The following is a 23,581-nucleotide window of genomic DNA, read 5'->3' on the forward strand; positions in this document are numbered from 1 at the left end:
ATTGGCAATAAACATGGAATACAAATTCCAGACCACCGAAGTGCCGTAAGCCACTGCTGTCTCACTGACTACTCCAGCAGTACATTTCCTCTCGACGTGTCTTCTGCCTTCCAGAAGGGCCAGGCGCAAGGAATGGATGTTCCATCATTGAGTATAGTTGACAGCATTTAGTGCATGGTTTGTGTACAGAGGTTTACATGTGATCAAGTTCTTCTCTCCCGAAAGGCAGAGCTCCATTCTACCCCTTTCCCCCAGGATACTTAGGTCTCGGCTGTATCTGGGCCATGTTGAGCAGCCTCAGGGGCTCAGATATGTCTCTTCATATGGAGGGCAAGGTGATCAGACCTTGAGAAACACCTGGAAAAGTAAACGTGGAGGTTAAATCATGGTTGAACAATGCAAGATCTTTCAGACTGCATTTGTCACTGCATGCAAGAAGACTGCCAACAGGCTGACAAACGTCTCTGCTTACGATTTCACCGTGAACTGCAGAACTGGCATCGAAGACGTGCTGAGCGTATTAGATGTAATAAAAGATTAATTCAGCTGGAAGTTTTACTTCTTGACCATCAAGAATAACTTCCAAAGATATGGAGAAATTATTAGTAAGAAGGTGAGGGAGGCAATGAGGGGCTGTGGCTCAGTGGCAGAGCACTTGCTTTGCATGGAAGATGTCCCAGGTTTGACCCCGGGCATCTCCAGTTAAAAACAGCCGGGTATTAGACAATGTGAAAGACTTCTACGTGAGACCTTGGTCCACATGCCAGTCAGAACAGACAACTGTGACCTTGACAGATGTACATTCTGAATCAGTTGAAGGCAGCCTCAGGTGTTCCTATAGACCATCTCCAATAAGCCTAAACCACAAATGGCTCACTGGACCATTCCAATACAACTAGGGCCAGGAGAGCTGCTTTCATAAAACAATATTATGATTGGATTGAAAGCAAGCAATTACACCACTGGCTCCACATGGAGGAACAGCACCCAGACAGTCAGTAGTATGTGTGAATGGAGGTCATCAGGGGTCGTTTCATAGAAAAAGAGCTAGGGGAACTCATTAGCATATGCCACACCCCCTGACATCAGGGGCTCGGTGGTGGACCTGCAAGGCTGGCGGGAGTGCGAGGAAGCCCCGCCAAGGCCCTCCCTGGCCCCAGGCAGGCAGGGGTGGGGAGAGGCGGGGAGGAAGCAACTTACCCTCCCTCTTCTCCTGCCTCCTCCTGGCTGAAAGAGGGCCGGAAGCGGGGCGGCCGGAAGCAGAGGGTGGGGCTTCGTCATGTGCTCCGCCCCCCACCTTACCCAGGGGAACTGCGATCCCCCACGATCCCTCCCGAAATGACCTCTGGAGGTCATTATCTGGTAGGGATGTGCATTCGGCAATACAGAGCTGAAAAACTTCCCTGAAAAATACCTTATTGGTATTTTCCAGATATTTTTTCAACCGAATATAAACTTCGGTATTGTCTAAAGCTATTCAAAATGGCCAAGCCTCCCCGCAAAACCCGAACATATTTGGGGGTTTCAGAGCCGCCGGATAGCTGGTGTTTAAACGGATTGCCTTCCCTTTAAACACCTTCCAGTGAACCCATATTGTGATAGCAAATAACGTTTAAAATTCCAGTCATTATCTGCCAATTTGTCCTCCCATTTCAGGCCCAGGTAGACTCTCCAGACATACACAACCTCCAGGCTCTCCAAACATACACAACCTCTGGTCCCCCCCCAAATCCTTTTTTAGCCCATTAACTGATGAAGAAAGACTGACAACTTGGCTGCAGTTTGTGTACCTCTGCCCCAATGAAACCACTAAAGGGCTCCCAGTAGCCTGATCAGATGCAAGTTTTCTCACCAGGAACTCCAAGGGACTCGAAGAACCTAGCGGCCAAGCAAGCTTAAAACTTGCTGAGCTCAATGGAACCTGCCTTCCAGCTACGTGCCACAACCCAATCCTCTCCCCTACGCAGGCAGAAATGCTGAAGAAACATTGCCACATCATGCATAAAAATCCCTCTGCGCTCACAGAACCACCATTCCCTGGAAGAGAACGCGGCAGCCCTACCGTGAGCTGAGCTCTGACAGAGCCTCATGGAGGATGGCCAAGGCATTCGGGATCCAGGTGCCAAACAGACAAGGGAACAGGGAGCAGTGGAAAGCAGCCAAGAGAGGCCAGAGGTTCAACTTTATGGAAATACGTGAACATCACTGAATGTAAACTTGTCCAGTCATCCTGTATATACCAAAAGGATCACAGTGGGTTAAGAATGTGAACTGGTGCCCTGACCTGGATAGCCCAGGCAAGCCCAACCTCATCAGATCTCGGAAGCTAAGCCGGGTTGACTCTGGCAGGTACTTGGATGGGAGACCTCCTTGGAATACCAGAAGTCGGGAGGCGGGGGCAGGCTCCCAGTAGGGGTCAGTCACCAGAGCTCGCTGTGACTTCCAGGTGCACACACAGTCAGTCACCAGAGGTCATAATGCCTTCCAGGTGCGCACACACACACACGCATGCACACACACACACGTGCACGTATTTTTAAAAAAGAGTGTGAACTGGAGAGCTCCGGCTCAGGTCTTACCTCTGCCTGTCATCCACCTGGGAACTGAGGCAAGCTCTTCTCATCTCACAGACTCTGCTCTTCCCACTGTGCAAGTGGGGGATAATCAGGAGTCCACAGCGGGCTATGTTGTCCAAGGGGGAGGACCTACCACCAACTCATCCACAGAGCTGAGTGTTCCCACCACCTTCTCTTCCCTAGCACCAGCCATAGCACTCCACATACCTATAGAAACATCTTCTCAAACTCTCTTAGGTTTTACATAATATGCTTGTGTACAGGTTGACAGAAGATATAATTACAATATTGCAAGAGATGCAGAATTTTAGCAGGCTCACACGATTTATTATTTATACCATTAACGGTGATTTATGCAACTTTCATGATGTCTAAATGACCACTTATGAGAGAGAGAGAGAGAGAGAGAGAGAGAATGAGAATGAGAATACACTCTTGAGCACATTCTCTCAGTCTTTCAGGGTACTTGCCCATTGGCAACTATAGACTCACTTGCCCATATACTTTTGGTTGCCCAAAACATGCAGTTGCGAGAGAAAAGTTCCTGAAGAAATGGCTATTAAAATGTTCTTCCTTTTCCGAATCTACAAGGTTGAGACTTCTGCTGAGTACTCTGTGCGATAATTGTATAATAGATGTGGCACATTTCTGTAATACTGTCTTTTTAAATGCTTAAAACCTTTTAAAAAGTTTAAAATTAACTTTTATGGTGTATGGCCTAAAGGCTTTTTTAACCTAATAAACTGAACTGAATGTCTTGGACATGACACTGTGTATAATAGATGTTTGCTTAAGGTAGATCTATTTTGTGCTTTTTATTTTTCTTTAAAACATTTTTTTCCACACTATTGATATAAATATTGGTGTCAAGTGTTACCAAACGTAGGTTTCACCCAAACAATACATCAAAGTGCAGGTTTATACTGTGTTCAAACATTCAAACGGCACCTTGTCAGTCTCACAATCACGAGTCACTTGTCACTGACAAGGTGCTGCCTGAATGTTTGAACATCGTGTAAACCTGCTCTTTGATGTATTGTTTGGGTGAAACCTACGTTTGATAATATTTGACACCAATATTTATATCAATAGTATAGAAAAATTTTAAAAAACACAACAAAAAGCACAAAACAGATCTACCTTAAGCAAACATCAATTATACACAGTGTCATATATTTTTTTCCATATCTTCCTAACACTGTGACTCTCTGTTTTTGTATTATAACCTCCAGGTGGTAGCTGAGGATACAACAGATGTCCAGTTGACAGAGGTCAGTTCACCTGGAGAAAATGGCTGCTTTGAAAGGTGGACTTTAGGAGGCATTATACCTCTTAAAGCCCCTCCCCTCTCCAAACCCCGCCCTCCTCAGGCTCCACCCCCAGATCTCCAGATGTTTACCAGCCCGGAGCTAGCAGCCCTAAGGATTGCAGCAAAGCCAGCCACACCTTATGGACCCCTGGTACTGAACCACAGCGGCCTTCGTAGAGGGCGGCTGATGAGATTACTGAGACAAGCTTTGAACACTTGACATGTGCTGTATAAACAGGAAGGGGAAATCCTGGCAAAAGAGGCTCTGATTCCATTCAAACTGGGGAATGATGTGAGCTTGTAGGGAAGGTTGAGGTGGGTTCTGTGGGGAGGCAGAGACGGCATTGCTATTAAAAATACGTTTCAGGGGATTATATTTCAGATCTTGTCAGATCTCAGAAGCTAAGCAAAATTGGCCCTGGTCAGTATTTGGATGGGAGACCAGCAGACCACCAAGGAATACCAGGGTTGGTATGCAGAGGCAGCCAATGGCAAACCAACTATGAACACTTCTTGCCTTAGAAACCCTACGTGCTTGTTGTAAGTTGGCTGTGACTTGATGGCAAAAAATAAAATAAAATCACAAGGTATGCAAGAGCTCCCCTTGGTGCATGGAGCGTTTCAGGAGAAATGGCGTGCAAAAGCAAATAACCAAATTGATTTAAGTGGTACCAGAGGTACTCCGGAGACTCTCTTTCAACTCCCTCTGGGGCCACCGTGGATCTCTCCCTTGCTGCTTCCAAAACACACACTGTTAGCAGCACCATATGCTGATGCTAAAAGGCAGCCGGCCAGTTTGCCGGATTACTGCTATGTGCCTCACTGGAGATGTAAGACACAGCTGAAGTAATGATTTGCTTAGGGGGGGAAATACCCCTTTCCCCCCATTACAGAAGCTCTACACCTTCATGTTGTTTCACAACCACCTATGCTTTTATAATGTGTATCATCTTCATGTGCTTCTCTACCAGGCTATGCAAATTTGGACTAGAGATGTGAAAGCTGGGGGGGGGGGGGCCCCAGAAAAAGGGGGGGGCAATGTTCCCTTGAAGCTGTGGAGTCTTGTGAACAAAAATTCTGCTTTGTGAGCTGCTGGCATTAAAGTCATGAGCGAACAATTTGGCTCCTGCATCAATTAGTTTGCTCTGGAGCCCTCCTTCCTGAGCTAAGACAAAAACGTGTGAGCCGGAGGCTAAAAAACTGTGAGCTAGCTCACACAAAGTCAGTTTAGAGGGAACCCTGGGGGGGAGGGGAGACTTTTTACCCCTTCCCCCCCCCCCCGGAGGACTTTTTAAATTTCGGGGAACACTGGGGAAACAAGACTCCTATTAAATGTTTTCTTCTTCTTTTTTTTTTTGAGTGAGAAAAATGCTTTTTAAGGCAAGGTGTTTCACACTCAAAATGTACAACATGAAGAAGTCTGAGGACTTTTTCGCTTTTTCCAGTGGAAAAACTGAGATATTTGGGGGAATACTGAAAATAAGTCCTAAGAAATATTTGTCTTACAAAGCATTTCACTCATTCCAAAGGTTAGAGGACTTTCTCAATTTTTCCAATGGAAAGAGCTGGATTTTTAAAAAAGAAAACAACTATTATACTGTAGACACATACAACACCAACTTTTTTTTGTTGTTGAAACGGCCAATTATTAATATGTTATAATGTGTTAAAGAATTATTAAAAAGGAACAGTTTCAATGTTATAAAGTTTAACTTAACATCCAAACATATGGGCAGGCCTACCTATTGGGACTCTAAAGACAGTTTCTGTCCAAATAATATACTTTCTTTTGTTTACTCCAGAATTTGTTTTACCCTCACAACAACCCTGTAAGGTTAGCTAGGACGACAACTGGCCCAGGATCACCCTATTTCAGGAGTGATTTGAACCTGGCTACCTATATTTAATCCTGCCAACCTAGCAGTTCGAAAGCAAGAAATTGCAAGTAGATAAATAGGTACCACTTCGGTGGGAAGGTAACAGCGTTCCGTGCACCTTGGTGTTTAGTCATGCCGACCACGGAAATGTCTTCGGACAGCGCTGGCTCTTCGGCTTTGAAACGGAGATGAGCACCGCAACCCTAGAGTCGGATTCGACTGGCTTTCGAGCAAGGGAACCTTTACCTTTACCTTTTTACCTATATTTAAATCTTAATCCATTGCCTGCCTCTGCACAGCAACCCTAGACTTCCTTGGTGGTCTCCCATCCAAGTACTAGCCAGGGCTAATCCTGTTTAGCTTCCCAGATCTGATGAGATCAGTGCAGGGAAGAAACCTCCCCGTTTTTCTGCAGCTTCTCATGAGCCTCCAGCTTGTAGAAGGCCTAAGGACCACATCTAGAAATGTTCCCCATACTCCCATTTCCATCTCTGCTTGTGCGTGGCAATGAAACTTCTGTGGCTCCATACTGGATGGAGAGGAAGACCTGTATTGCAGGCCATCTTGCCGGGGATGCAAAGAAGCTTTGATTAGCTCAGTTGGTCAGAAAGCATCTTTAGTCATTTAACTGCAGTCTTATTTTTCTTCACAAACGAGAGCTTAAGAGAGATTACGCGGTATGCTCTGGAGAATAGGGGAGGAAGGAAAAAATAACGAAAGCACACGCTACAATCAGAACTGGCACAATGAAGTAAAGAACAGCCGTCTTTCCACCAACTGGAATAAAATAAGCGTCTGAATATGCAGTAGGACTCTTGTTCCTACTGGTAGTCTTCCACGGGGGGGGGGGAGACTATCTGTCAGAATGTATTTGATAGGACATTAGGAGGTTTGTTCCAGCCATCTGCTCAAAAAGGGACACCTTCTTGTGATGATTGTTACAGGGTGGGGGGAAAAGGCTCACAATGCAATCCTAAACAGTGTTGTGCACTTTGAAGTCCTCTGACTCAGAACTGTGTAGCTGTGGGTGTTTCCATGTTCTCTTTTTCCTTTCTGGGGTGGTGTTCCTGTTGGTTCTGGCTTTCCCCCCTGTTCTGCACACATTTGGCTCCCTCAAGTGGTAGACTGGATATTACACCTCGTTGTGTCTGGCATATCTCCCAGGCCCATTTAAATGGTAGGTTTTTATGCTGGACATAAAGCGACGTAATATCGATCCAACCACTAGAGGGAGTAAAACATGTGCGGAACAGAAAAGAATCCTCAGAGCAACAAGAACTAACCAGTGAGGAAAATCAGAATGCAGAAAGGCCCTGTATTTAGGACTGCACTGTGGACTCCCTACATTTGCGCGGAGCATCAGCTGTCTCCAAGACTGAGTCAGATGTTGTATTGCAACCATACGGTCAGCTGGATTCAAGTGTGTGGTCTGTTCATAAAATCATAGAATCACAGTGTTGGAAGGAGCCATACAGGACATCTAGACCAACCCCCTGCTCAATGCAGGATCAGCCTAGAGCATCCCTGACAAGTGTTCGTCCAGCCGCTGCTTAAAGACTGCCAGTTACGGGGAGCTCACCCACCTCCCTTGCTTTTATTTGTTTATTTGGGATACTTTAAGATGCCTTTATCTAGCAAAGGGTCTAGGTGGGTTGAAATGTTCTATACAGATACCACAAACTACAGAATAAACCAGCACAACACAGATCTTACAGTCTTAAGAGGCCCTCTAGGTTCAGCCTCCTACATGAGTAGGGTTGTTATGTGATCATCCCAGGTCTCCAGCCCCCAGAAGAACTTGCCTGCCCAGCACTCCAAAAAATCACACACAAAAAAAATCACCACTGGCCACACAGTTTTCGGTGATTCCTAGAGTGAACCGATTTCACTTCTGGGGGAAAACCTCAGTTTTACCACAGAGTTTTTGGTGATTCCTAGAGAGGTTGCCCCCCCTCATGTCCCTGCCCTACCCAGTCTCCTACTGGTTGTGAGGCTGACCTATTTCTGGATATCCCCTCAGCGTCTAATGCAGTTTGCCACATTGCTGTTCAAGAAGTACTAGCTCACAGAAGGTCGCCTTGAGAATGCAAAAACGGGTCATGGTAGTATTGTCAGGACGCTGCCCCACACCCTTGTTGTCCCCGCCGGTCGCCGTGGTTCTCCCAGCAGACCGGTTCTCCTCCCCCAGGCCCTGGTACACGGAGGTCTCAGAGGGGTTGCTTCACCATCCTCCCCCTCCTCCCCGACGGGTTCATGGCCACTCATCTTTCTCTCTTGCTTCTAGTTTCTCCAGCTCTCCAGTCCTCTCCTCCTCCTCGACCTCCTTTCTGTGCACCTTATATGCCTCCCTGCTCCCACCTCCCACACCTAGCCCCTCCCCCTGCATAAATTCCTGACACCAACCCCCCCCCCGGGCCGAGTGGGGCCGTGCTACGCCATCGCGTCGAGGAGCCGGGCTGGCCTTGGTGGTGGCAGCAGCACCCTTCTCTCCCTGAGGCTTACTATCCTCCACACAGGAGTGCCCGAGCGGCAGCCACGGGGAACTGGCTGAGCACGAGCGGTTCTCTGCCGCACCGTTGGGGCCAAGGCCTTCTTGAGGGGGCTGGCCTCTGGACAGGTGCCTCTCCCCTGCCGAGGCCTCAGGGAGCACCCTGCCACTTCCCCAGGTGAATGCCAGGGAGTTGCTCTTGTGGGGGTAGACCGTCGGCAGGTGTTCCGGGGGGGGGGGTGACAGCCAGGACGCCAGGACAAATAATATGACAAAGAGTTACCAGGGCTGGGGGGAATGAGTTGCAGCATTGAACTCAGCATAGAGGAGAAGCCTAGTTCCTGAAGCCCTGAGTCAGTGACTTGCGTGCTTTCTCCTCAGAGGACAAAGTGGAAAAGAAAACAGCGTTCACGCCTGACCACCTGAAACAAAACCAGCATAGCTTCACGAACTTCAGTGGGTACAACAGTTCAAGTCCTTCCTAGCCCATCAGAGTAAGATCTTCTTTCGGTTGACAGAGATACAGAGGAAAGGGAAGAAAACGGGGAGGCCGAGAGATTCTCCCTCCATTTCTTGCTATCTCTTGTTCTGAACAAACTAAGGCATCGTCTCGTGGTCCACAGACTGAAAAAAGAGAGAATATACCGGCAGATAGAGGGGAGGGAGAAGGAACTTAGCGGGGGTGGGTGGGTGAATGAAGGCCTCCGGAAGGCAGGATGTGAAAAATGATCTGATTTCCTTCCCATTAAAGAACGGGCCCCTGTTTATGTCCATCACATCCTCTCTTTGCGTGAGCCTTGACAGTCTAATGAGCTCTGGGGCTAAATAGATCCTTGATTGTATTAGAGGCATTTTCTTATTATAGCGAAGGGTCTTCAGGCTACTTCAAAAAAGAAGGGTAATTTTCTAAAAGCTGCTCTCCAACTTCCACGTATCAGTTGGAGTTTAAAAGATGGCATGGTCAGATGTAAGCATCTGACTCGATTAGTGCTTCAATTGGATCGCGGCTTTAGGCTCAATATGGCCAATATCTCCAATTAGGGGATGGACTGCTTGGAAAATGACCTGCCATCAGGTTTGATTACTGGGAAGTCTAGGCTTCCTACTTATACGAGATTTTATTTTATTTGTTTTTTGATATCGCCAGATATTCAAAAGCACACAGAGACAAATATTAGTATTCCTCGCTTAGATTACTAAACCTAACAACCAGAGTTCAAAGATAACCAAGAATCCTAGTAGCCTCTTACATGGGCCTCTTGCCTGGAAGAGATGGATTTTGGTAACAACTGGCTTTTATATTTGACAGCGACTCCACTTTCAGTTGAGGACCTGAAAGTGACATCACATTGGTTGACGCTCTAGGAATTCACTTAATCTCTAGGGTAAGTACCATAGAGATTGAATGAATTCCTACAGATTTGCCTAAAATGGTGATGCCACTTCTAGGTCCTCACCCAGAAGCCATGTCAACACATCAAGTGATACCATTTCCATCCCCAGTTTTGCTCTGACTATCACATTGAGCGGTGGCGCGGGCTGGGACTGCTGGGGCATAGCTGACAGCATGGTAAACCTCGCTTATTCCGACGTAGGGGCACATCAAATTGCATCCTTCGATTGCAGCAGAGGTCCCTGAAACTTTAGAAAAGGAGTACGTTGGCTCATGTCTATGTTGTGCCAGCTATGTAGGTCAAACTGGCAACCTCCTGTTCAGATGCATTCTCCCACATTATGGAATGGCCTGCCTGAAGTTATCAGAAAGGCCCCTACATATCTCATGTCATAGAATGTGCAAAACAGAAATGTAGAGGAGCCCAGTCTCTTCTGTCTTCATAGCCCTTCCTGCACTGCTGTTTGATCAAATTGCTAGTTTTATGTTGTAAGTAACCTGCCTTGAATCTTAGTGAGAAAGCCAGGTTATAAATGAAGTTAACAATAATAATAACAATGAAGAATCTGGAGCCACCTTATTGCGAATGGAGCAATCAGTACCCTAAAACTGTTGATCCTATAACTGAAGAGGACTGACCCTGAGTCCCTCTTAGACGCCATCTTTACTTACTTGCTGGACTTGATAGACAACTGCCCAGAGTTCCTGAAAGGTTCGGGAGAACACCCTGAGGTTGCTAGATAATGGGCGGGATCCAACACTACCCTGTACTGACAGAAGAGGTAGAAAGGGTGATTTTGCCTCCTTTTTCCTTCCTTACTCCATCCAGCCTGTCAATCCAATGGCTATTAGTTGTTGTAGATTTTCCACATTGTCTGGCCGTGGTCTTGACATTGTAGGACCTGACATTTCGCCAGCAGCTGTGACTGGCATCCTCAGAGGTATAACACAGAAAGATGGAGTACTCTCTGTGTCAAGGTGAGAAGAAAAATGGTAGGCAGGTAATTTATATCTACTCAGGACGATGGGGGTCGGGCCGAGTCATTATCTTGTAGGCGTTCCCCAGGCTGTAACATGCTAATGGAGGAGCTTTCCTGAGGAGGTTCTTTTGCATATGGATTGGCTATTACTCCACTGGGCTCCCAAAGTCCCAAGGATCTACTTCCCCAGGTTGGAATGGACTGCTTGTTGGAGGAGAAAGCAGGGATGAGCTGCCAATGAAGGGCTGGAGAGGACCCGATCCCACTGTGCTTGCCTTTCAGTACTGAAAGTAGAGCTGACTCTCCGCACAGCAGAATTCTCCAGTCTAGATGCTTGAGAAACAGGTTCACACAGAAGCTTATTACTTAGAAAAGGGAGGAGCTCTTTGTTGTTCGAGAAGACCACGCCAGATCGGAAAGGCGGAGTAAAGGCTTTTAGCTGTCTACCTAGGCTAGGATGGAGAAAGACTGTACAAGGCCTGTCTGGCCCTCGTGGTGGACAAAGGGAGAATGAGAGAGAAGGTTACTGACCGGAAGGAAGGAAACCCTAAAGAACAGCATTCTGGGTAACAAAGGGACAGCTGCAGGAACGGAGAAGGGAAAGGTCAGGAAGCACCCTTATCTAGCCCTTGACTGACTCTCCCTTACCCTTCCCTGAGACTCCGATGTCTGCGCTGGCGTTAAGCTGTACTGCACAGCCCATGCCTTTCCACAAACGTGATTTCCCCATAGGCTGAATTCCATTTCCCAAAGAGGGCTCATAGATATTAGAAGTGCATTTAATGATTTTTACATAAGCTCTTTCTGAGCGTGGGGGTGTGGATGAAAACAAGGCTGCATTACCTGTCACAATGGTTGCACTTGAAGGGCTTTGCCCCTGTGTGTTTCCTGTAGTGCCGCGTGAGTTCGTCACTCCGTGCAAAACGCCACTCGCACCCTTCCCACGAACACTTGTAAGGCTTCTCACCTGCAGGAGAGATTAATGGAGTCAGTAGTGCCAAGCAAAGAACCGGGGGGCAACGGCCCAGTCCTCATTCCTGCCATCATCATGCAAGCGGTTACCCTGGCACCGTGACCGTGCCAAGGCATTCAGGCATGCTGAACTTAGAGGAGGTTTAAACTCCCGTTCTCCTCATATAACCCTTGGCCTAGAACTGATGCCAGTCCTCACAGGGAAAGTCCAAGACAAACTGCTCTCCCCAATGCAAAAGTCTAAGGCAGGAGGTCTCAAAGCGAAGTGACCCCAGAGATGAACGTGTTCCATATTCCCATTTGCAAATGCATCACAAGATTCTCAGCTCTCATTTACCCCTTCCTCATCTTTAGGAACGCAAAGACTCACAATGTTAGGGTTGCCATTCCCCTGGTTAGGGCAGGAAATCTCCCACCCCCCAGGTTCTGTTGCCTGCCACCACTCCAAGTGGAGGTGGAGAGGAAAGTTTTTAAAAGCAGCAATTTTGGCTGCGTTGTTACATCACTCCCGGGGAAAACCCAGAAGTGAGAGATGGTAGCTCTAGGAATTGAGAGAAACTCTATGGTTTTACCATAGAGATTCCTGCAATTCCTAGAGTGGCCTCGCATCACTTTCAGGCTGTTCCAGTTACTAACATAGGGATAAAGCTGACATTGTGTGCTCCCCCATATCTCCACCCCTCAATCCTCCTTCTGGTTGCCGGGCTTGGCCAGAGACCCCTAGGTAGCATGTGGATAATATTCAAACAAAATCTCTGACTTTAACAGACAGCTGAACAAGTGCTCTTCAGAGGGCATGGTTCTCTCTCTCTCAACACAAATTTACTCTTACACAAATGCATCCACATTTTCTTAAACAGAATTTGCAGCACTGGTGTTCTTTTGGCTTGCAGAATTGCAGAACTGGTGTTCCTTTGGCACAGAATTTTAAAGTAAAACATATACCCAATTTTATAAAGTGCTAAAATTTAGTTTTGTTATAGAGAGGCTTTGTTCCAATGCTACTTGTTTAAAGATATGCTTTAAAGCATGAGTGTGCCTGCCCTCCCGTCCCAAATCAAAATTCTGTGCCGAAAGAATTCAAGCACCAATATCTTGCACTAGTTTCCATTTCAGGTTCTTACACTGATGTCACACACACTCATTGGTTTACTGCACACACAAGGCTGAGTGCATCCAATGACCACTTGCATGTCTGTGATCACGGTAGGAACACACAAAGTACACAATTATGTGTTCAATCAAGCCAAAAATATATTAAAGTATCATTTAGCTAAAGCATTTTTTAAAAATAGATTCTTGCTTTCATGTACTGAGGGCAGAATGATGTGCTATATAGGAGACTCATGACTGAATCTCCTGAAACAACCCCCCCCCCCTCCTGATGAGATGCAGCAAAAGATTCAGGGATGCCAAACTGATTGTCCCCACCAGTCAACTCCTGAGATATTAGAAGGAGCAGGAAGAGTTGGTTTATATACCCCGTTTTTCTCTACATTAAGGAGTCTCGAAGTGGCTTACAATCACCTTCCCCTCCCCTCCCCTCAACAGGCACCTTGTGAGGCAGGTGGGGGTGAGAGAGTTCTGAGGGAACTGTGTCTGGCCCAAGGTCACCCAGCAGGCCTCATGTGTCTCAAAGCGGCTTACAATCTTCTTCCCTTCCTCTCCACAAAACAGGTCCCTTGTGAGGCAGGTGGGGGTGAGAGAGTTCTGAGGGAACTGTGTCTGGCCCAAGGTCACCCAGCAGGCCTCATGTGTCTCAAAGCGGCTTACAATCTCCTTCCCTCCCCCTCCCCACAACAGACACCTTGTGAGGCAGGTGGGGCTGAGAGAGTCCTGAGAGAACTGTGACTGGCCCAAGGTCACCCAGCAGGCCTCATGGGGAGGAGGAGTGGGGAATCAAACCTGGTTCTCCAGATCAGAGTCCACCCCTCTTAACTGCTACACCACGCTGGCTCTCAGCGATTAGTCTTAGTACTTTTGTCCCTCTGCAGGGCAGCTGCAGGAGGATTTTGATTGGTCAGAGCAGCCTGGGGAGAAAGGGTTAAACATCCTCTCCTCCCAGGACCACTCCTCTGAACAAGCCTGGCAGCTCCTTCTCTAACAAACACACCTGCAGTCTGTTAAAACGCACCCACACTGCAAGGGCAAATTGTACCTCTCCCGTGTAATCTGCACTTTGGCAGTGATTTTCATCAATCGTGCACTATGATTTATATCAAGTTCCGTTAAGCTGCCACCTGTAAGCTTGGCCCTTGATTAGACTGTAACACACCTACTATGTGGATTGATAAACATTACTGCAAACTGGGAGATCACTCTCTTCCTTCTGTCTAGAGCTGCCAACCTCCAGGTGGGATTCCAAAAACAACATCCGTGACAAAAATAACGAAGAAACAATAAAGATAAGTTGCAAAAACGTTTACTGTAGTAATTCCTGTAGAAAATGTTCTATTATCGCTCACACGCTAACGAATACTGCGCAATGAACAATTCGTTTCACAATATTTGCTTTATCTGATAACAGAATGGGTTCTGTTATTAGAGAGTCAACATGGAATGTTTTCTTCAAGGGTTGATAAGTAGTAATTGATAAGAATTGGGATTGCTACACGCTCAGATAAAGCAAATGTTGTGAAACGAATTGTTTACATTGTGCAGTATTCGTTAGTGTGTGAGCGATAATAGAAGAACATTTTCTGCAGGAATTAGTACAGTAAACGTTTTTGCAACTTATCTTTATTGTTTCTTTGTTATTTTTTGTCACGGATATTGTTTTTGGAATTCCACTTCCTCCCGTGATCTCTCATTTTTAACCTCCAGGTGGGGCCTGGATATTTCCTGGAATGACAGCTGGTCTCCAGACCACACAGATCAGTTGCCCTGGAGGAAATGGCAGCTTCGGAGGGTACACTGTATGGCAGGTGTCTCCAACACACTGCCCGTGGGCGCCATCGTGCCCACTGATACCTTTCCCGGTGCCCACCAAGTGTTTTTAGAAAGCAGGAAGGACCAAGTGGGACCTTGGCCTAGCAAGGCTTCTGTTGAGCCACTGCAGATTTTTTTTGCATTTTTTATATGTGCATGTGTGTGAGAGAGAGCGTGTGAGTGTGTGTGTGTACCTGGAAGTCATGGTGACCTCTGGGTGCACCTGGAAGCAGTGTCCCCTCTAAGCTGAGCTTTGTCATTGTAAGCCAGGAAGTCCTTGATCTGGCAAGATTCAGAGGAATACATGGCTCAGATACCAACAGAGAGCTCTTAATGACACCGGGAAATGTTATAAGCGAAAAGAAATTGCTTCAGTTTGAAGTCCTGAAACCATTTTAATTGCAGCTCAGCGTGCTTAGCTGGGTTTCATTTAGCAGCAGTGAACACGGCAGCCTCTAGTGACTGACCCCTACTGGGGGCCTGGAGGATATTCAGAGAGGTGGCTGAATAAAGCCTGTCCCCATCCTCCCGACGGCTGGTATTCCAAGGAGGTCTCCCATCCAAGTACTTGCCAGAGTCAACCCTGCTTAGCTTGTGAGATCGGATGAGATCGGGCTTGCCGGGGCTACCCAGGCCAGGGCGAGCCACTGCAGATTTGACTGGCTGTGCAGATTTTTTTGAAACGTCACTTTGGCATCAGCTGCCTGTGTGCCCTGCCCTTCACTCAAAGGGTGATTCCACACTAGACCTTTAAATCCTGGTTCAACCCTGTCCCCGAACTTACATTCTACACTACAAGCGAGTTCACCCCTATAATTATCTTGGGGCATTTTCTGTTTCCACATTACACTGAGGTCACCCCCGGTTTCGTCCCGCTCTTCTCCCGGGATAAAGGGATGCTGTTATAACCAGGGATAAATGCAAGATATTGTGTCCCGAGTTGAACTCGGATAAAACCAGGGATGAGATCCAAGTGTGGAAAGGAGCTACGTAACTGAAGGTAAGCTGTGGCAGCTGGCTGACTCCACGTCCCGCGGCAGTGGTTTTTGACAGCCATTTCGTGGCTGTGCCCACCACGCTCGGTCAGGATTCCAAATGTGCACACAGGCTCAGAAAGGTCAGGGACCCCTGCCCAGTGGCATCATATCCCCTCTCTGAGCCCCCTCCCCTTCCCTGACTGAGCCCGCCAGAGGCACCCCCCCCCCGAAATCTAAAGGACTTTCCCAAGCCAGAAATGATATCAAGCTGCCTGAATGGTGAAGTCAGTGGGTGATACCTTTTGTAGCGAACTGAATTTATGCGTTCAAACAAGCTGGGACCTGTGGGCAAGTTTTTTTCAGCTGCCACCGCCCAAATTCCCTCCCCTAGAAGATGAGACTGGTGCTGTCCTTACAAGGCTTCCAGAACAACCGGAAACTTCATCATCCTGGGATTAGCTTAAATGAATGCAAAGGAGTGTTTTCTTTCTCCTGCGTCTTACGACTGACCTGTTTGATGGCGTTTATTCTTAAATCATGATTTCCGGCATATTTTAAACTCCCATCCTTGAGGAAAGGTGGCACATAAGTGCATTAAGTGAAATAAAAGTATGAACTAAAAGCTTGAAGGGGGGAAAGGCATGCATTGGGAATGATGCACTTAACATATGCAGAAGCATCCAGGATTCAAGGTGCGGACAGGCCACATCTGGAGTATTGTGTGCAGTTCTGGAGGCCTCACTTCAGAAAGGATGTGGACAGAATGGAGTGGGTGCAGAGAAGAGTGACAAGGATGATCGGGGGCCTGGAGACCAAGCCCGATGAGGAAAGGCTGAGGGACTTTGGAATGTTCAGTCTGGAGAAGAGGAGGTTGAGGGGGGACAGGATTGCTCTCTTGAAGTATTTGGATGGCTGTCACTTAAAGGAGGGCAGGGAACTGTTGCTGTGGGCAGCAGAGGAGAGGACTCGCAATAATGGCTTTAAATTAAGGGCGGGAAGGTACCGGCTGGATCTTAGGGAAAACTTCTTTACAGTCAGAGTTGTGCAACAATGGGATCAGCTGCCTAGGGAGGTGGTGAGCGCCCCCTCTCTGGCACTCTTTAAGCAGTGGCTGGACAAACACTTGTCAGGGATGCTCTCGGGTGACCCTGCATTGAGCAGGGGGTTGGTCTAGATGGCCTGTGATGGCCCCTTCCAGCTCCGTGATTCATTGAGATGGTCTTATGTGGCCTGCTTCGTTACACACTTCTCCTTCAGTCCTGATCACGTGCCACGTACATGAATGGCCTTGAAAGGATATGTCATGTACTTCCCTGGCTCCTGGATTTAATCCCCCCCCCCGCCTCTCTTTTCCACCCTTCCAGCCAAAGAATCCCCGGCTCTTTCAGAATAATTGATATTGTCAGTTAAGGCAGGTTATGAAAAGAGAAGCCAGTGAGCATCAGGGTTTTAAGGACAGCGTTTCGGGTGTATCTGGAAAAGAGCATGAATAGTGCTGTCATTCAGTGCTTTGTCCAGCCAGACAATACATCCCGGGCGTTAGCGGCCATTGTGAGATCTCGGCTAATTTCACCCACGACGGATAACGCACTTGAGCAGTTGTTTGCGAGTAGATTTTCCTGTTTCACACAGGAAAATCCAGCGGCAAAGGATGGCTAAAGCACACTGAAAGTGCGTTATCCAATGCACGTGAAACCAGCCTCTGTGATCAAGATGTGTGAAAGTGCAGCCTCCGCAAAGTATCTGAACAGTGTTTTTTAAAGCCTCGTTCTGCAGGGCTTCATAGGATTCCCAGTCAAGCCGTCACAAGTACACGCGTCCAAGTGAGAGCCTCACTCAGTTTCATTTTTTAAACATCCAACTCTCTCCCCTCCCACCACCTTCCCAATTTTCTTCGCACTTTATCCTTTAAGTCTTGTCCGCTGCAGTCACTACGGATCGATCGATGGTCGTTTGGCTTCACTGTTGCTGCTGCAGTTCTGTATAGGGTTTCCGTTTCTGCACTGCTCTGATTTTTAGCTTAGCTGTGGTTCTCCTCCTCCTCCCCTTCATGTCAAAACCCCTCTGAGCCGAGGATAAAAGGCTCCGGTTGCTGAACTGTGGGAGGTGTCTCTGCCTGTTCTCTCATGCTGCTCCTGCCAGATTTCCAGTTTATCTTTGGAGGAGCAGAGCCAGCTCACGATCAATAATGTGTAAATGACTACCGAGCAAAACCCCCTTTTTTTTTACACTGTTTGGGCCCAGATGAGACCCTTTGTGGTAGTTCCATGATCATTACTGGACCTACAGTGGAGATTAACATGGCCCAGTTTCATCTTCTCACCTGTCTTCATTTGCTGGCTCTTGAACATGTGACTCTCATAGAATCATAGAACAGAATCATAGAATCACATAGAATCACACAGAATTCCCATGAGTCCAGATAATTATGCTTTCCTTTATAACCTATCCAGATGGGATAAAGGTAGAATTTAGGGTTGCCAGGTCTTACCTTTGTTGCAGTGGGGGAGTCCCGGTCCCCCTCTGGGACATCTTCAGTGCGCACACAAAGCGCGCACGCTACGATGACGTCACCCAAAAGTGACGTCATCGCGTCGGGCATGTTGCGTAGGGGCCCCCACTATCATTCGAAGGGAAAACAGAGTTTTCCCTCGAATGATAGAGTGTTCTCCCACAACGTGCCTGGCGCAATGATGTCACCTCCAGATGATGTCATCAAGCCAGGCATATAGCCGTGATCCCAGCACTTTGGGGATGGGGTTCCCCTGGCAGCTGGATCCGGGTCGGCGGATAAGAGGTCCATCAAGCGGGCAACCCCCCGCCCCCCTGGGGGACCTGGCAACCCTAGTCAGATTGCCAGCTCCAGGTTGGGAAATCCCTGGAGCTCTGACAATGGAGCCTTGGAGAGGGCAGGGTTTGGGGAGGGGCGGGACCTCAGGAGGATATAATGCCAAGGTTAGGGTTGCCAATCTCCAGGTGGGGCTTCAGGATCTTCAGGAATCACATCTGGTCTCCAGACCCCACTCAGTTCCTCTGGAGAAAAAGGCTGCTTTGTTGGGTGGTGGACTCTATGGCAAAGCACTGGAGAGCCACATTTCACCATTACCACCGACCAAAAGACCCACAGAACCACTACATGTCTGTGTACCACCCCGAGCATCCACATACAATAAGATATAATTTTTATTATTAAATATAGAACTATAATCTTTTTTTAATTACCACAGTGCCTCTCCACACATAGAAGCTGTCTCTCCCCACCCCTATGGAAACTTAGCCAGCCCTTGTGTATCTGGAGTGAGGGGAAGGACTTCCCACTCTGTCTTCTCTCTTCTCAGAGTGAGGAGCTCTTCAGCTGTTCAGGCTAGAAAGTGAAATTGCCAAGGCTCCTGGAGGAGAGCCAGGTGGCTGTGAAGAAAGGTCAGTAATCCCCCATCCCCCCACTAGGCTAAAATTATAAAATTTCTGGAGACTGCTAGAGCAACCCTTGTCACTTCTGGGTAGTTCTAGGAATCACCAGGAACTCTATGGTCAGAATTTCCAGTAAGTAGCTAAGGTAAGGATGCCAGCTCTGGGTTGGGAAATTCCTGGAGATTTTGGGGGTGGAGACTCAGGAGGGTGGAGCTTGGAGGAGGAGGGACTTCAGCACGGTATAATACCACAGAGTCTACCTTCCAACGAATCCATTCCCCCCAGGGAATTGGTCTCTATAGCCTGAAGATCAGTCAAAATTCCAGGAGATAGGACCCGAAGCAACAGTTTTAAATTACACGCAGAAAGGTATTGGCTGGATATTAGGAAAAACTTTTTCACAGTCAGAGTGGTTCAAAGGTGGAATCAGCTGCCTAGGGAGGTGGCGAGCTCCCCTTCACTGGCAGCTCTCAAGAAGAGGCTGCAATTAGTAAGAACTGTTGGAAATGCAAATGTAATGTGGGCACGTTTTTCCATATGTGGTGGTGCTGTGTAAAGATCCGTGGGTATTGGGAAATGGTGCAGAAAGTATTCTTAGAAATAACTGAGATTATCTCCGGAAATGATGCTGCTAAACATGCTGCCAGAGAGTATTAGATGGAAAGATAAGTACCTGATAATTTATATATTAACATCTGCAAGGATACTAATAGCCAAACATTGGAAGCAAGAATATGTACCAAATCAAGAAGACCTAGTACATAGGTTATTAGAGGTAGCAGAGATGGATAAACGAAATCTAATTCTTCAAGGACAGAAGGAAAGAGTATTTAAGGAAAGAGTGTTTATAGAAAGATGGGAACGTCTGTATAATTGGATCAATATAGATGTACAGTAAAAGACTCCATAAGTGATGTTGATGAACTATGTAACATGAAGGATGTTTTTTGGTTTTATGAAAAGGAAAATAAATCATTCCAAAAAAGAAAAAAGAAAAAAGAAGAGGCTGGATGAATATTTGTCAGAGATGCTTTAGGCTGGTCCTGCATTGGGCAGGGGGCTGGACTAGATGGTCTGTATGGCCCCTCCCAACTCTATGATTCTATGAGATCTCCAGCTACCACCTGGAGGTTGGCAAGCCTCAGCTGAGACTTTTTGTTTTAACATTTCTTCCCAGGACGATCGACACCCCCCCCCCCAGCCCTGGCTTCTACCCGTCAATCAGCTGCTCATCAGCAGGCAAGGTCTGTAATTGGCTGGAGGTCTCCTGCCATAAGTGGGGAAATGAGAACCCTAAGCCCCCACCCCCACTGTGGCCAGCTTGCTCATTTCCTGGGTGGCCGCCATACTCTTTCTTCTACGCAGCCAGCTTGCTCTCCCAGCAGCCAGGGTGAAACTGCAGAGGCTGGAAAGATGGGTAGGGGCAGTTAGAGAAGATGGGCCCTTCACTCCCATCCCTCGCAGGAGGCCTGCAGCTCCAGGAGGCTCACAGGGGAAGCTGTTCCAGGGTGCAAACCACCTGCCAGCCACAAGCCCTACCAGGAAAGGGCCTTGTCCACTTTCCTAGAATGTGGGGCAAGTGCCACATTGGGGAACAGTGCTCAGAAGAGCCACAGGTGGCACATCAAAGAGCCACTGAGTATCACTGCCCTATACCAAAGCTGGGTTCAGGCATAGGAAACCTGGAGTTTCCCCCCATGTTCCAAATCAACTGACTGAAGGACTGAAACCATCCCCCTCAATCTAGTTTCAATCCTCATTCAGTGCTTGGACTGCCATACAACCTATCCATAGGGTTGCCAGACTCCCACCAGAGGTGAGGGCACCCCTGCTTTTGCAGGGTGCTTCCCTGCTGACGCCCCCAACTGCCTTGAAAGGCGACATGATGATGTCACCCGGAGTAATGTCATGTAGCCAACATCAGGGGCTGATGCTCTAGTTTTTGGGCAAAACTCTATGGTAAAATTGGCTACAGACCATAGAGTTTTGACCAAAAACTAGAGTGCCACCGACATCAGCAATGTGATTATGTCACTTCTGGTGATGCCATCATGTTTCCTGGAGAGGAACAAGGATCTCCCCCCCACACACACACACCGGCTGCCAGTTAGACCTGGCAACCTTACCCATCCATGATACATAATGCGTTTTCTCTGCATTACAAGCAAGGAATTGAAGAATTATTGGAAGATGTCAGAGGCTGCTGTATATTTAGCCTGAGAAGAAGGCAGAAGATCAGCAAAGGATAATGACAGGGCAGTTTTGAGCACTCAGCCAGAAGCAAGCAAAGGAAAGTCACTGGACTGGGCAGGGAACAGAAATTTCCCGTCTAGGGTGTCACTCTTTTTAAACACCTCCCTCCTACTCCTTGTCACACCTTGCCCATTTTTAATCAACACTCCATCTCATCTTTGTCCCCACCTGCTACCTTCTTCTCACTCAGTGCATGACTTGATTTACATAGCGTCCCATAATCCAAGTCTCTGAAGCTGGAATGGACGAGAACGACGTGCAGAGGAAAGGTTACTCGTCTCCCCCCCACATCTTTCTGTTTGTTCTAGTGCCCCCGTCACACATCAGATCTTCAGTCTATGCTCTAATTTATGGAAACTCCATGTTCAGTGCAAAAATCATGGTATATTTATACCCTGCGCGTCTCTCCACAGGGGACTCGGGGCCACTTATAACATTTAAAATACAATCAATATAGAGTGGGGTCACTCCAGTATCTCCTGCTGCAAACGTGTCATGTGAACAGCACACACCGACATGCATGCGTCAGGGAGTCCAGTTGATGTGCGTAAAGATGTTCACATGACATCTGAACACATACCGACAGCAATCATACTTTCCATGCTCTATACAAGCATGCACAGACTGAGAATGGTATATTTTTAGGCATCCTGCTTAGGGTTGCCAACTCCACTGTGGGAAACTCCTGGAGATTTGGGGGCGGTGACTGGGGAATGTGATGTCACTCTAGGACTTCCTCTTTTCTTATACTCTACGGTATATCATAGAGTCTGCCATGTGAAGCTGTCATTTCCTTCCGGGGCTGCAGTTGGGAAACCTACCAGTGTCCCCAAGCTGTCAGTCTTGGTTAAGTGATTACATACACACAAGTTTACATAGAGAGACATGCAAAAACACCATTCAGAAAGAGCAGGCCTAAACCTGCCCTCAATACAACACACAGGTTCTTGACTAGGCAATGCTCAACCGACACCGTTTTGCCTAGACACCACATTATCCAGCTGTCCTCTACTTTCTGGGGACCATGAATCCACCATGTTCTACCAAGATCTTCAGTACTGTGGGGTTAAGCCAGCAGCACTGATATTTTTCACGGAAGTGAGAAATTCTCTGGATGCCTAATTGAACACTCACGATTGAACACTCACGATGTAGACTAACGAACAAAATCTCTCTCAGGCACTAATTGGGTGGCCTTCAGTTATATTAATAGGGGGAAAAACACAGCCCAAGATTGAAAGTTTTCAGAATATAAAGTGTGGTGTGAGAGCCAAACACCGGCACCCATTAAAACCTTCCGGAGGCAAACTTGTATCTTCGCCTCTGATATGCCCCCTGACATCTGTGATAGCCGAGCTCTGGGGGTACTGGAGGGTGACTCTGCCAAGCACGGAGGCCGACCTTCCTTTTAGATTTTTGTTCCCTTTGTACAATGAGCTGCTCCACTGCCAAATGTCAGACAGTGTCTCTTTGTATTCCCAAGCACTGCAGGCATGCTTACAGTATGCAGCGGTTGAGGCCAAACGTAAAGACAAAAGAAAAATGTGACCTTTAAAAGCAGGGTCTAAAGGAATCCTTGACCCCTGACCTCACCCGAGATTCGATTCTCCCCAAGTGCCTTCAACGGCAATTTTGGGGGGGGGGGAATCAAAAGTTAAAGATAATATCGTAATGTTAAAAAAACCCATCTTTATTATTTAATTATTACTTTCTTCCCCCTGATCAACAGTTAAAGGAAAACAACCCGTGGCCATCTTGTCCTTGGCCAGAGTGATCTTTAGAAGAAAGTCTTAATTTCACTTCTCATAACAAAGGGAAGCCTTATGCACAGCACATAGTCACAGTGTGGTTCCTATCAAGTGGGAGAGCCGGTGTGGTGTAGGGATCAGAGTGTTGGACTAGAATGTGGGAGAGTCGGTTCGAATCCCCACTATGCCATGGAAACTTACTAGGTGACTTGGGTTGATAGACCCCCGGTCCCAGCAGGGGTTTCCCTGATTTGGGGGGCTCCTTCCCACTGCCAGCCAACTGGCCCTTTAAATCTTGCAGGAGGGAGGGAGGAAGAGGGGTGGCCATGCCTGCCTCCACTCCAAGCCGTGAAATCGCAGCTTGGAGTGCAGACATGCACACACAGGGGTCATTTCCTGCGGGAGCGCACAGGAGCGGAGCTCCGGCAGTAAGGAGCCCAGGGGGCGGGCACATGCAACAAGCTCCACCCCCTGCTCCCAGCAGCCCTCAGTTGGGCCACGAAGAGCAAGAGGCAGCCAGGTATGTTGCAGAGCCCCCCCCCCATCCCGCCTTCAGGTACAAGCTCTCCCTCCTCTGCGAGGACAGATCTTCATGTCCCCCCCCCCCCCGCATAGCTAGGAATCCAAAACAGTCCAGTGGAGCCTGAGCGGTTGGTGTTGCCTTCTGAC

The 23,581-nt window shown here is 47.7% G+C and overlaps 1 protein-coding gene across 1 annotated transcript in view; it reads right to left on the bottom strand.

The window, feature by feature from the left end:
• Positions 1 to 305: 305 nt before the first annotated feature.
• KLF7 (Kruppel-like factor 7 (ubiquitous)) overlaps positions 306 to 23,581 on the bottom strand; it is a gene marked incomplete at its 5' end in the record, with an annotated part of 47,475 nt that continues 24,199 nt past the window's right edge. The window contains 2 exons of the mRNA XM_015416001.1: positions 306 to 357; positions 11,467 to 11,590. Coding sequence (XP_015271487.1) covers positions 306 to 357; positions 11,467 to 11,590 — 176 coding nt within the window. The remainder of the gene's footprint in view (positions 358 to 11,466; positions 11,591 to 23,581) is intronic.

Source organism: Gekko japonicus, unplaced genomic scaffold (genome assembly GCF_001447785.1).
Source record: "Gekko japonicus isolate JY-2015 unplaced genomic scaffold, Gekko_japonicus_V1.1 scaffold123, whole genome shotgun sequence".
NCBI lineage: Eukaryota > Metazoa > Chordata > Lepidosauria > Squamata > Gekkonidae > Gekko > Gekko japonicus.